The sequence below is a fragment of the Mercenaria mercenaria genome, chromosome 17 (genome assembly GCF_021730395.1).
Source record: "Mercenaria mercenaria strain notata chromosome 17, MADL_Memer_1, whole genome shotgun sequence".
Taxonomy (NCBI): Eukaryota; Metazoa; Mollusca; class Bivalvia; order Venerida; family Veneridae; genus Mercenaria; species Mercenaria mercenaria.
The window spans coordinates 71271481-71285627 of NC_069377.1; the positions used below are offsets into that span (position 1 = coordinate 71271481).

Consider the following 14147-nt stretch of genomic DNA (forward strand, 5'->3'; position numbering starts at 1 on the left):
GGAAAAAACATTGTTGCAGCACAAACAAACAAATTAGTGGGATAATTTGCTGTTCAACAATGACAGTTATCTGTTTGTGACGATGTAGTGTCACCAATACTGGATGACATCTTTTGGGAGAATGCATATTGCGGTGACCAAATCGTTCGGGATATTGTGAATGAACTGATCTCAGACTGCATTAAAAGTGAAAAAGAAAACAACAGTATGAAACATTCATTACAATTTTAAATACATTTTTGTATTAAACATTGAAGGGCGCCATTAAAGTACTTAGTCAGCCCTGTTTAATGATATATACCATGTATACTGTAAGCAAAAAATACTCAATTGTTAGTGCGAGATTGGTAAAATACCCAATTGGTTTTAGCAAATACCCAATTACTTCTGAAAAGGCTGGGTAATTATATTATTTTTACCCAATTCAAATTTCCAATACCCAATTCAGACAAAAAGTGATGGGTAAATACCCAATTGCACCAAAAGCTTATCTGGAGCTCTGTGCAGATTACATGAAAGCCATGTCAGTAAATGCAAAAGTGATAAGTGAATTAACTGAAACACAATAATGAAATATTGCTGATGGATAACATAGAGGATGGAAAGCAGAGAGGATGTTTATTTGCTTCAGTGTAAAATCAGAATTCTTTCAGGTCTAAATTTATAGAACACAGAATGCAAGCTTGTCATTGGTTGGTTTTCAAATTAGGATCAGAAACAACCAGTCAGATGCTGGAAATTTAAGAATGGTCCCTAGCGTCAGTTTTATAGACTCAGATCAAGATTTCAAATTACAGCAGGTGGCTACTTGTGAAATACTGCATCTTGTGGTCATTTTACAGAAGACATTTGGATCTTACACTGAAACAAAGAAATATTCTCTATGTTTTCTTTGCTTATAAAACTACTTACCACGTGTTTAAGGATGTTTCCATATTGTGAGAATTGTTGTAGAACATAGGACGCAGCTGGTGGCGGAAAACTGCAAATACAAAGGTGTATTTCTGTTACATAAATGAACAGTTGCAGTCTACATATAGACTATCACAAGACATGCGTCCTATTATACAAGCTTGTACACAGTTAAAAACATCTTCAATCCAATCTGCTGAAAAATCTACTTCTTTCACTTTAATGGGTAAACATAACAAGAGCTGTCAGAGGGGACAGGGCACTTAACTATTTTTATGCTTGATGGAATAAAATTAATGAAGTGGAAGTGCACCAAAAACATTAACCAGAATTTCCAAGTGTAAAAAGAACATAATTCATAGAATATTTTTGCAATGCAGAACAACTATTTTAAGTTTAAATCAAATCCGTTTAGTAACAGAGGTAGAGTGAAAGTATTTAAAACAAGAAAATACTCATAAAACCGATGGGTGCTCCCTGAAAATATGAATATTGCATATTAAAAGAACAAAAGTGGAATTTCTCAACTAGGCATATACTTTGTCTTAGTAATTAAGCTTCCAAAGAAGTTTCTTTGAAATACAACAAGTAGTTGCTATGAAATGTGCACAAGATATTTGTCTCTCCTCTTAGAAATGAAGATTCCTATGAGGTTTTACTGAATATCAGTCAATGGTTCCAGACAATAAATGGTACTTTTGTATACCAATGTTAAATAACCAAAGGGTAATAACTCAGTGAAACAAGAGCGCCGCCAAGCGGGGCAATATACGCCCGAAGGGTTACACCAGAGGATGGGAACAAAATTTAAAGAACTTGACTGTTGAAGCCCAAAGGACAGGAACAACAAAAAGAAGAAATTCCAAAAAAAATTCTAAGTCCACAAAAAGATTCTTACCAGGTAAAGTTATGTCAAAATACATCTAAAAATTGGAAGTACCATCCATGTTGTACCACAGAAAAGTGGTCTCGGTTTTTTCCTACGGCCAATAATAAAAAAGTTTCAAAATAAGCTATTTATAGTAACAAAAAAGGGAAGTAATACATACCAAACAATTTATTTGACTTGTAAGAGAACAACAGAGAGTTACAGGAGCAGCGCGCTGACATTTCGAGCTAGATAGTGAAACTGGGCACATCTGAGGAAACTAGAGCTGTCACTGGAGTGTTTAATGACTCCAATTGTGGATGAAGATATTACACAATAGCCTGAGTCTATGTCAAAAATATCAACTTAAAGTAATAAGAGAGGTAAAAATAAAATTATCAAAACACTATATAAGTATATTCTAAGCAAAAAGGGGCATAATTAATTAAATATTGGTGCCAGAGTTATGCACCTTGTGTCATATGGTGTGGGTGATGATGTTGAACAACTATTTTAAGTTTGAATCAAATCCATTCAGTAATAACAGAGACAGAAAGTGCATCAAAACTTTAACCTAAAATACTAAGTAAAAAGGGGAAATAATTCATGAAAGATTGGTCCCAGAGTTATGCACCTTGTGTCATATGATAAGGGTAATGATGTTGAACAATTGTTTAAGTTTGTTTGAATCAGATCCATTCAGTAATAACAGAGATAGAGTGAAAGTGCATAAAACTTTAACCTGAAATTCTAAGTAAAAATGGGAATAATTCATGAAAAATTGTGCCAGAGTTATGCATCTTGTGTCATATGATGTGGGTGATGATGCTGAACAACTATTCTAAGTTTGAATCAAATCCACTCAGTAATAACAGAGGTAGAGTGAAAGTGCACCAAAACTTTAACCTGAAATTCTAAGTAAAAAGGGGAATAATTCATGAAAAAATGGTGCCAGCGTTATGCACCTTGTGTCATATGATGTGGGTGATGATGTTGAACAACTATTTTAAGTTTGAATCAAATCCATTCAGTAATAACAGAGATAGTGTGAAAGTGCATCAAAACTTTAACCTGAAAATCTAAGTGAAAAGGGGGAATAATTCATGAAATATTGGTGGCAGAGTTATGGCCCTTATGTCAGATGATGTGGATGATGATGAGGAGTAAGTATTTCAAGTTTGAATCAAATCCATCGAGTAATTACAGAGATAAGTTGAAAAAAGAGAAAGTGCACCAAAACTTTAACCAAGGTGGGGACGCGAAAAGACGCCGACGCCGGGGCGAGTAGGATAGCTCTCCTTATACTTCGCATAGTCGAGCTAAAAAGGGATCTGCCAAATAAAAACAAGAGCACTGCAATGCAGAGCAATATACACAAAGCTAAGTCATAACTCATATATGACCTTTGACCCCTAAGTGTGACCTTGACCTTGAAGCAAGTCATCCAAAACATGTGCTCTGCACATCGCCTCAGTGTGGTGAACATTTGTGCCAAGTTTCTTTGAAATCCTTCAAGCAGTTCAAGAGTTACAGAGCGGACACAGCAAAGTCATATATGACCTTTCACTCCTAAGTGTGACCTTGACCTTGAAGCTAGTCATCCCAAACAAGCGCTCTGCATGTCGTCTCAGCGTGGTGAACATTTGTGCCAAGTTTCTTTGAAATTCTTCAAGCAGTTCAAGAGTTACAGAGCGGACACGAAACACACTCATATGACATTTGACCCCTATGTATGGCCTTGACCTTGAACCTAGTCATCTGAAACAAGTGCTCTGCACGTCATCTCCGTGTGGTGAACATTTGTGTCAATTTTCTTTGAAATCCTTCAAGGGGTTTAAGAGTTACAGAGTGGACACGAAACTGCTAACGGGCGGACGGACACCGGCATCATAACATAATACGTCCCTTTGGGCGTATAAAAATCATTCAACCCAAACATAAAGATAATATATATATCTCCTCTTAGGTGATCTTCCTATGAAGTTTTGATGAATTCCTTCCAGTGGTTGCTGAGGAATACTCCAGACAAGAAATAGTACTGTATACTAGGTTAAATAATAAAAGGGCAATAACTCGGTGAAAAATTATCCAACCTGATCATGAAGATAATATGTGCATTTTCTATTTGGAGTGAAGCTTCCTATGAAGTTTTGATGAAACTCAGCTAGTGGTTGCTGGGGAATACCCTTGACAAGAAAAAGTTTTAAAATAATCAAAGGGAAATAACTCAGTGAAAAATCAGCTAATCTGAACATGCAGATAATATGTAAATCTCCTCTTGATAGTGAAGCTTGCTACAGATTGGTGGTTGCTGAGAAATACTCCATACATGAATTGGGGTGGACAAACTGGGGAGCACAATGAAATTTGAAATACAGAGGCGAAACATTTCTGCCCAAAGTTTAGATTTTATGTCATACAATGTTGCTGAAGATATATGACAACTACTTTTTAAATAAAATCGTTTAAGTAACAATAGAGATACGAGTGGTAGTGCATCAAAACATTATCCTGAAGTTATAAGAAGGGGACATAACATGAAATAATGGATCAAGTGATATGGCCCTAGTGTCATATGATATGGATGATGATATTGAACAATAGCTTTATGTTTAAATCAAATCTATTTTAGTAATAACAGAGACAAGAGTGAAATTACATCAAAACTTAACCTGACATTCTGTTTCACAAACCCAATTTACAAGATAGATGAGAGTGAAAGTGCATCTAAGCTTTAGCCAGGCTGTGACTGCAAACACTGAAGCTATGGAGAGTAGAATAGTTTTCCATATACATGTATTACTTAGTATTTTTGAGCTAATGGTGTAAAATCATAAAGTATTTTTGAGCTAATGGTGTAAAATCATAAATAACGCCTAAAGGAGTTGTACCTGCCTTCTGCATAAATTTCTTTGTCCAATAATAAGTGTCAGCACTTTAATATACAACTGATGTGCAAATCTCATAAAACACAACAACAACATTGAGATATTGTTCAGCTGAAGCACTGAAAAGTTCTCTAAAGGTGCTAATAAATGCTCTGCATGACAAACAAGAAATACACAAAGCATCAATAACAGATCTACTATCCATTATATATCGTGTTTAAAAATATGCTGCCATAAATATAGCATGATTATATATAGTTTCTTATTTTCACTGAACAGTAAAAATACAAGTTTTTATATTTACCCAAAAACTGTAATCCAAGTTTCATCTAATACATCATCTGTGGTGAGTGATTCCCTGTCAAATATAATACAGCAAAAATAAAGAAATAAGTTCTTCATGTTAACGCATAATTATTATAATTGTGCATCAAAGTTTCATCTTATAATAATTTTCTGGGTTATCTTCTGCCAGAAAGTCCCAAAGAGTAAAGTAAAGCTTAACTATTTATATGAAATAAGGTAGAACACTGATTGAAGCATTTTTCCATCCAAGAATCTGCCTAAATGAGAACAAAGTGGCCTGTTATCACCTTAATGTAGTTCCGCATGTTTAAATCATTTTTTAAACAATTAGGAATTTTCTTAAGTCATTATTTTACTACAACTTCAGGAAATACAAGAAAACTTGATAATAAATAAGAATGATGCGAACAATGTATGACAAATTAAAGTAAAAAAGGGGCAAATCTGACAACGATATGCGCAATTTCAATTTCATGCTGATGATGGATTTCAAATTCTTTTTGGAACTTGATGGAGCTGTACAAACACTATATGCCTTCCGAGTCTTCCACACTGGGGGCATACAAAGATAGGATAGGATCATGCACTTAATATTTTGCAAGACTCTTGAAAAATCTAGACCTCAATGAAGTTTTCATGGGAAAAATCACTGTTTTCATGACATTTTTGAAAACAAACAAAAATCTACAATGGAAATTTTTATGAAACTTCTCACCAACATTCATAATAACATTGTCTATAGTATATTCAAATATAATATACAGGTGCAGATGAATATTTCTGAGATATTTGCTTATGATTAATGAGATCTGATTTTAAGACATTATTTGGAATATTATCACTGGTCAAGATTTGTATTCAAATCACTTGCCCCTCACTATTCTAATGGACATAAATGTAAAATTCTTGTTATCTGTCCTGCAGGTGATCAATGTTTCAACTCATGAAAATATTTCTGGAAGGGGAATGTTGGGTCTTCCCCTAAACCATCAATAAAACATGAACAGTTGCTATTTGACCAAAACTTTGTAGGTGTAACTTTAGGTTGAACTCAATAAAACAAACTAATTTCTGAAAAAGTCCTAAGCTTTCAGTATTTTTCAATATTTTCTTACCCTTGTGTATAAAATGGATCTAGCTGTGCAGGTGAAGTAGGTATTCTGGAAGTGTTTAATCCTGACTGTTCAGGTGTAGCATACATTGTCTCATGTAAACTATGCGACAGACCTGTCAATATTTAAAATGGTATTTCACACATTTCAATACTACTGGTAAAACAACTTTCATAACTCATCTTTTCTGTTTCTTTCCTCCCTCTTTCAAAGGAGTCACCCATATAGGTTAACAGTTGTGACTATAAATAGGCTTACATACACAAACAATAACTGATCATTTACATATATGAGGACAGGTATAAACATATCATCTGTGACATCTTACATAACAGAATACTAATCTTGAATAGACAAATTTGCAATATTCAATAATTATATATAGTTCTAAATTCAAGCAATTACAACCATACCTGTGGTGGGTGGAGCAGGGGTAGATAATCCTGGTGTTCTTGTTGGGTACTGGAAATGAAATCATTTTTAACCCTTAATATACAGTGCAAGCATTAAAGAGATACAGACTGTGTACGGCAGTTGACTGCCGGAAATGTTAAACTGTCAAGGAACAAGTGCAGGAAAAACAGAAAATACATGCCTTTAAGTTCATACTTGTAGATAGATGTAAATGACTAAAAAGTAAGGAAATTTAAAACTTCAAATATTTCACCATAAACAACTGAAATTTTAGTAAATCATTCATGTCAAGGTCATAGATGTGGAGAATAACACTACTAGAGAGTGTATATAGTTACATGTGGAGGATTTGCTACTTAGAAAGGTGTTAAACTTAAAAGGGACTATTCAGAGCAATCACCCATATAGTATAAATATTTAAACAAACAAGCTCACAATAGAGATCATTCATGATTACAGTAACTTAGACATAATCAAGCACCATTTTACAGGCATGCATATCATTTCTACAATCTGAAATGTCAGAGGCAATGTTTCTCTATTTTAGGTGGGCCAGTGTAGTCTTTATTTTCTCATCCTGTGTAATTTTCATGATTCTACAAAATGTCAATACACAGGCTTGCAAATTATTTCTCAGCAAGTCACACTACTTCATGAACATACAATTACCATGTGTTCAATTCAAAAGTGGTAAATGAATAAAACTTCTAACACAATTACTCAGTAACAGGTATGTCATATTACTGGAAGACCCTAGACCTGTTGGTGGGACATTTTTAAAACATATGTTCATTTATATAATATTATCTTTCAAATATACAAACATGCAAATCACTAATGATTTTGTGAGATATATTCTTTTATTTTAAACCTGCAGTGTTCGAAATTCACGGTAGTCCGACAGCCCGTGGCTACCAAATTTCAGCTCGGGCTACCGATTTTCCACAGGTACAAGCCCGACTGGGCTACCGAATTTTCCTCATTTGTTTAAAAAAAACATGCTAATTAAACGAGTACTGCATCGTGATTTTCCAGACTGAGAAACGCTTATGGAATTATTGGTTTTTGCACTCTTACGTGTTGACAATCAAACACAGTGTCAAAGACGTAACCGCAGCGCTAATTGGCTGAATACAAACACCTCTAGCGTAACGGATAATTTGATTAGCTTTCACACTTCTCGCGAAAATCTCACAAGTACCTGCAGAAGGCGGAGCTTAAATTATGCTATCAGCGTGTGTGTAAATGTGTATTCAGCACTCGGTATTACATCTTACAAATTGTCAACAGTCCGAATTGCAGTAATTGGCGAGTGCGGATCCTAAAAAATCGGGCATAACAGTTTAGATTTCGTTTTGGCAAGGAGTGTCATGTCCGATGCTTTTGGACTCTGACGATGCTGATCTGGACTGGAGTATTTCAAGTTAAAATGTTTCAAAAACATGGCAAACATGTACTGTAATCTCTGTATGTCTTTTTTATTACTTCAAACATGCATAGAGATGTCTGTAAAACAAAATGTTATATGGTGCAAAAATTATGTATTTTAAGGTGTTAAAGTTCGGGCTAGTGAAATTGTTGTTGGGCTTGGAAATTTTTTAATCTGGTAGCCCGAACGGGCTATTGGATTCAAATCTGAATTTCGTACACTGAACCTGTATGAAACATTACCTGTGTGGGTGTGGCAAATGGACTGCTAGCACCAGCATGGGCAGGACTTGTACTCTGCAGCAGACTTCTGATTGGTGGAGCACCTGCTTTATCCTTCCCTCTCATACTTGTTTCAAGCCTGTAAATGAAAATAATTTATACAATAGAAAATTTAATTTTCCAAAAATCCTGTAATACAAGTCATGAGAAGTTCATGCAAGAAAGTGTGACAATTTAGTGCAAACTAGAATGTGTCTGTAGGACACAGGGTGTGCCCCCCCCACCCCCACTGGTATGTATGTCACAAATAAGGGGAAATAATTCAAATGTTTGCAGTCTTAATGGGGTATAGCCTAAACAAACATTTTATGAAAAGGATTCATTATTCTAGGCCATATATTTTTTGAGCTATGAGCATCAAAAACAAAAAATGCACTATTTTGGCTATTTCAAGGGCCATAACTCTTTAATAAGCGCTAAGATTCTCAAGAAGAATGCCAAGTGTGCAAGGTGACATTATGAAATAGACTCGAGCAAGGTTTCATGAATTTACATCAAATACTTTTTCAGCTAGGCACATGATTAGGTGAAAATATGCAATTTTTTTACTATTTCAGGGGCCATAACTTTGAAAATAGGGAAAGGAGCCAGCCAAAAATGAGAGGTGTACAAGTTTATATCATGATAAAGACTCATGCAAGTCTTCATCCATTTATATCATATACTTTTTGAGCTGGGTGCATCACAAGGTGAAAATGTGCATTTTTCACTATTTCAGGGGCCATAACTCTGAAAATAGGGGGCGGAGGCAGACAAAAAATAGGAGGTGCGCAAGTTCATATCATGATAAAGGCTCATGCAAGGTTTAATCAATTTATATTAAATACTTTTTGAGTTAGGCATGTCACAAGGTGAAAATGTGCATTTTTTACTATTTCAGGGGCCATAACTCTGGATAAAGGGGGCTGACCCAGATGAAACATAGGAGGTGCCCAAGTTCATATCATGATTAAGACTCATGCAAGGTTTCATGAATCTACATGAAATATTTTTTGAGCTAGGCGTGTCACAAGGTGAAAACGTGCATTTTTGACTATTTCAGGGGCCATAACTCTGGAAATAGGGGGTGTAGCCAGACGAAAAAAAAAATAGGAGGTGCGCAAGTTCATATCATGATAAAGATTCATGCAAGGTTCCATCAATTTATATCAAATACTTTTTGAGCTAGGCACGTCACGAACTTTGGACAGACACACAGACAAGACCAAATCTATGGGGGGGGGGGGGGGGGAGCACAAAAAAGGATTTTCTATTATTTAGCCTAATAACCCAGTTTTTCACACAAGACTCAGTTTAAAACCAGACCCAGATTTCATGGAGAAAAACATTCCCAGTTTCTTGTATTTCTAATGGAAAATGTCACATTGTGGCTTCTAGTCTTACCAAGATTTTTCTGTGATTGGACCTAATGACCTTAAATTTTGCCCAAGACGACCCACTGTTAAACTTATCGAAAGCAAATATTATGATTAAATTTCATGTATGTTTGGCCAAAATTAAGACCTCTAGAGTGTTAGCATTAAAATAATTGACAGACACAGGATGATCACAATTGTGTTTCAGTCTTACAATACAGAGACAAGAGGGCTATGACAGCCGTAGACTGCTCAACACATTTCACAGCTGGGTTGAACAGTTTTGGTAATCAGTTTGATTTAGCAGATCTTTAAAGTTTTTTTTTTATTTTGGTTGCCATGACATCCAGAATTCTGCATGGGTCATCTAGATTTGAAGGAATTTAAAAGGGGACCATACAAAGAATTTTCCTACGAAATTTGGCTGAAATTAGCTTGGTGGTTTTAAATGTTCTATAAAGAAACTGTGGAAGACAGACAAACAACTGTCTTCTTACAATCCTGAAACCAAAAAATATATACTGTATGACTACTAGAAAGAAAACACTGCTGAGGAGACCGATTTAGTTTATGATTTACAAAAACTGTTTCTCTACAAAGGTACTCCTTTGTAAGGATCATTTTATTGGATTAATGCTGTTTTTCAACCTTCTGTGTGTCAGTAACATTATGGCAGTCCTTCAAGAAGTTTGGTTACCTTGGAGTTCCATGCTGAAATCCAGATATATTTGGTGAGGTGAGAGAACTGGCCCGGTGTGAGGATCTTGGCGGACTTCCTCCACTCCCTGACCACAGTCGAGATGAAACAGGCTGTAAAGGATAGTGAAAATCTATTAAATTTGTTTAAGTAACAAGGTGATTTTAGCTTCTTTAAAACACTTGTTATGATATTTGCATTTTACAATTTGCTTCACTGTTTACAGCTGCTTGTAGATGAAAATTATTGATGGTAACCATTTCTCTCCTCTGCAAATTGTGTACATGTATGCTTCATAGTCAATGATTCAAGCTGATACAGTGAAGTACAAAGTAAGTAATTCCAGAAAGGAACAATCATTTACAAAGGGGCTTCTTCTGTTGTTCACAAATCCCAAAAGTTGAAACATGCGGCAAGAGCTTTGAAAATTCCAATACCTAATTCAGCAGAATCTAACCTGTTACAAGAAGCCAGGACACATCCACCATACATTAATTCTAGAGAAGACTGTCAAAACTCAGCAAATTGTTTGTTGTCTTTTAGAAGACACTATTTACCAGTACTTGGCATATAGTTGTAACTTAAGAACTTCTGAAAACAATCAAATGCTACGTAACATCTGGTCTTTTCTTCTGGTGACACATCAGTTAGAATACAAAACTTTGGCTGGTTTAACAAAGTTAATACATATTTATGTATGAAATGTGTAGAATAACTTTCTTACAGATACTGAATGTGTCATGGAGTCACCTAGCAGGTAACTTGGAAGGTACTGTGACGTGTGGCCTGGGCTGGTAGGACTTGTTGGAGTTCCCATCGTCATTGGCTCTGACCCATGGTGTCCTGCAACTAGAAGTTATGGTCAAAATTATATTTGGTTCTGAACCATTTTGTCCAGTAAATTAATATTACATTTGCAAGTAAATATATCTGATTTGATGTGGTAGATGACATCATGTCTTAAACCATTTTCTAAAAACGCATTAGTATTCAACTTCTTTTTCAGTTCAGTGTTTTAACATCTATTTGCTTTTAACTAGCTTTTAGGCCTAGGCCTAGGCCAAGATTAACAGATGTATTTCAGGTTTAACCAATTTGTATGTATAACTCATGTACTATTTATAAACTTTGATTTGCTAATATTGTAACTCTTTTAATAGGTACATCTTTATTATGTTATTAAATATACTATTGTTATTTATGTCGGTCAATAGCTATACATAGTTAGTGTTGTCTGTATATTAATACCGACTTTAAATAAAATTTGTATCTTGTATCTTGAAACATGTTCATCAAAGCAAGGTGAAATCATATATAAAGATCATAATTATACTCTTGAACTGCATTCCACTTTGATGATGCAAAAGGAACAAGACCTATCACTAATGGTGATGAATACCCCCAGACAGCAGCTTATTGTCAGAGGAACAGGGGTATTGAAAATATGATACATTGCATTTGTATACATTTATTGTACAGGGAGAAAGTGTACAAAGATGCATAAAAAATGTTGTGCAAAACTGTATAAGATCTCCAAATTTCATTGCTGTACCTTAAAAAGAAGAAATTAGGTCAGTTTAAACTTTAGTGTTTCCTGCAGGCCTTTTTAACATGGCGCAGCCCCTTTTGAAGTGCCGCCATGCTGCCCTTCAAACTGCCTGTTTGCGCCACACGCACTCTTATTTTTTCAGGCTTGTGTATTTATCTTGAAAAGTGCCTTTTCAAAACCAGCCAGGATAGCCAATGTCCTGTGTATTGTACTGTTGATTAGCAGCTTTGATCCAAGATTTATTGTTGTTGAAGATATTTTGGAAGTTTGTATCAAATCAAACCACAAATGAAGTCTCTATATGGTCGCAAAAGCCAAAATAGCAAATTTTGGACCTTTAAGGGGCCATAACTCTGGAACCCATGATGGAATCTGGCTGGTTCAAGAAAGGAACCAAGATCTTATGGTGACACAAGTGTTGTGCAAGCAGGGGTTCCATTTGACCCGGGACCCCGGGTCCGGACCCGGGAGATTTTAAAAAGACGCTCAAAGGACCCGGCAGAATACTTGCCTGTGCGTCCCACGGGACCAGGGGGCATTTTCCTTTGATAATCCTTTCTCTTAGCATTAATTTCCTGCAGTAAAACTACTTCCACGATAGACACGTGTATTCAAAATAAACACTCGCGGTCATGCCCTCCTGCCTTTCTGCCTTTGATCTCTTCTAAATCCCGCCCTTTCTCCTGTAGACATGCCTCGCTGATTTTTTTATCAGCAAGTTACGTCACGGCGAGTGCACATAGGTAACAAGAATCAATGAAGTGATGAAATTAAATGATAAAGCGAATCCTGTGTACTGTCAAAAAAGGCGCCAATTCGAATAGTCGAGCTAATAAACGTTTAAGCTTTAAAATGATACCAAATTCATTAAAATCGACCAATGTTTTGATTTATTTAAATACAAGCCCGTACTTTCCAAGCACATGACATGCCGCTGCAAAAGTCGCCGCCATCTTGAAAATTTGAAAACACATCGGTATGAAAATAACCAGTAAGTATAAAAACTTACCGAGATTTCAATGAATAAATTAAAAATGAAAGGCCCTAGTTTTGATTTTGTAAATAATTTGTCAAAATGTTTTTATAAGGCAGAAATTTATGTTGAAAATGCATGGACGTTAGCGTCACTATACGCCGAAAATTCTAGTTATTACTCGCTATGAACCGTAGGTATCCACATTTATGTTTATATAACTGTATGATTAGATGGAAAAACAGATGCATAGTCAGTTATTTTGCTTCAAACTAGTGTATATATCGCAGAAACTTTCAAGCAAGGAGGAAGTGATAAAAAATAGTGGCAGACGATCTAAATTTTAAGTGAGACTAGACTGCGGGTCTAGAGGTCCAGTTACTGGACCCCTAGCCACTGCCTTCTTTTTAACATGTGACTTTGAGTTAAATTGTAAATCAACAGATTTTCATACACCACACGTGTAAATTTATAGACTTTTCTAAATCTTATGGATTGCTGATTCTAGTCTGACAAACTCAGAAATTATTATTAAATCGAAACTGATCACAATTTATTATGTAAACAATATCACATCATAAAGACAGTTTGATGAATATTACCAAAAGAATCTGGGGATACAGACATTCCTGTCCTAGGTTGATTTTCAGGGTAATTTAAAGAATTTGTAATTTGAATATTTAAAATTTTGCCAAATTTTGTAACCGGCGCTTCGTTAAAAATACAAGGTCGTGAAGATTAAAAGTTGAATAATAACGGAAAGAGAGATGTACAATAATAAGCGAAAAGAATACTTGCGCTTAGAATCAGGGACAACACGGACCATATAAGGGACAACCTAGACAGCATTGGGGAAAAAAATAAGGAAAAATATCAAACAGGGAATGCCATGTTCCAAAAACGCATCCTCCCCAAAATGAACCCCCTCCACACACACACACGCGCGCGCACACACTCTCTTGCATACAAAGTAAACACACGAGGACAAAACGAACAAATAAAGGAACACAGTGGGGCACCGACTTGGTCAGTGGCAAAAACACCACTGGGGAGCTATAACCAGTTTATGGTGCGCACCCAACCTCAGTCTTACCCCCACCATGTTCCAAAGACACGGGGCAGTGTAAATAAAAGTAATCACCGCCAGGTGAATCTCTAACACACGTAATGGAAACAAAAGGGCATGGCATGTCAAACATAATTAAAAATGTTGCTGTATAAATAAATAAAAAGCAAATCTTACGAACCATAAAACGTATGTACTCAATGCCTTTGTAAAAGACAGAGCAACAAGTGAAACACCCTTAAGGGCCTGACAAAACAGGCCAGAAGACAGACAACAAAACAGTTCCCCAGATAGCAG

General features: G+C 35.7%; 1 protein-coding gene across 2 annotated transcripts in view; it reads right to left on the reverse strand.

Annotated features, from left to right (window-relative positions):
- LOC123536511 (nucleoporin NUP35-like) overlaps positions 1–13535 on the reverse strand; it is a 28517-nt gene extending 14982 nt beyond the window's left edge. For both annotated transcript variants that reach the window (XM_045319729.2, XM_053528578.1), the window contains exons 1-8: positions 13387–13535; positions 10987–11111; positions 10263–10375; positions 8172–8289; positions 6500–6548; positions 6090–6201; positions 4973–5026; positions 913–982 (exon numbers count right to left, since the gene is read on the reverse strand). In XM_045319729.2, the coding sequence (XP_045175664.1) occupies positions 913–982; positions 4973–5026; positions 6090–6201; positions 6500–6548; positions 8172–8289; positions 10263–10375; positions 10987–11111; positions 13387–13411 (666 nt within the window). In that variant the 5' untranslated portion in view covers positions 13412–13535. The remainder of the gene's footprint in view (positions 1–912; positions 983–4972; positions 5027–6089; positions 6202–6499; positions 6549–8171; positions 8290–10262; positions 10376–10986; positions 11112–13386) is intronic.
- Between the last annotated feature and the right edge of the window lie 612 nt (positions 13536–14147).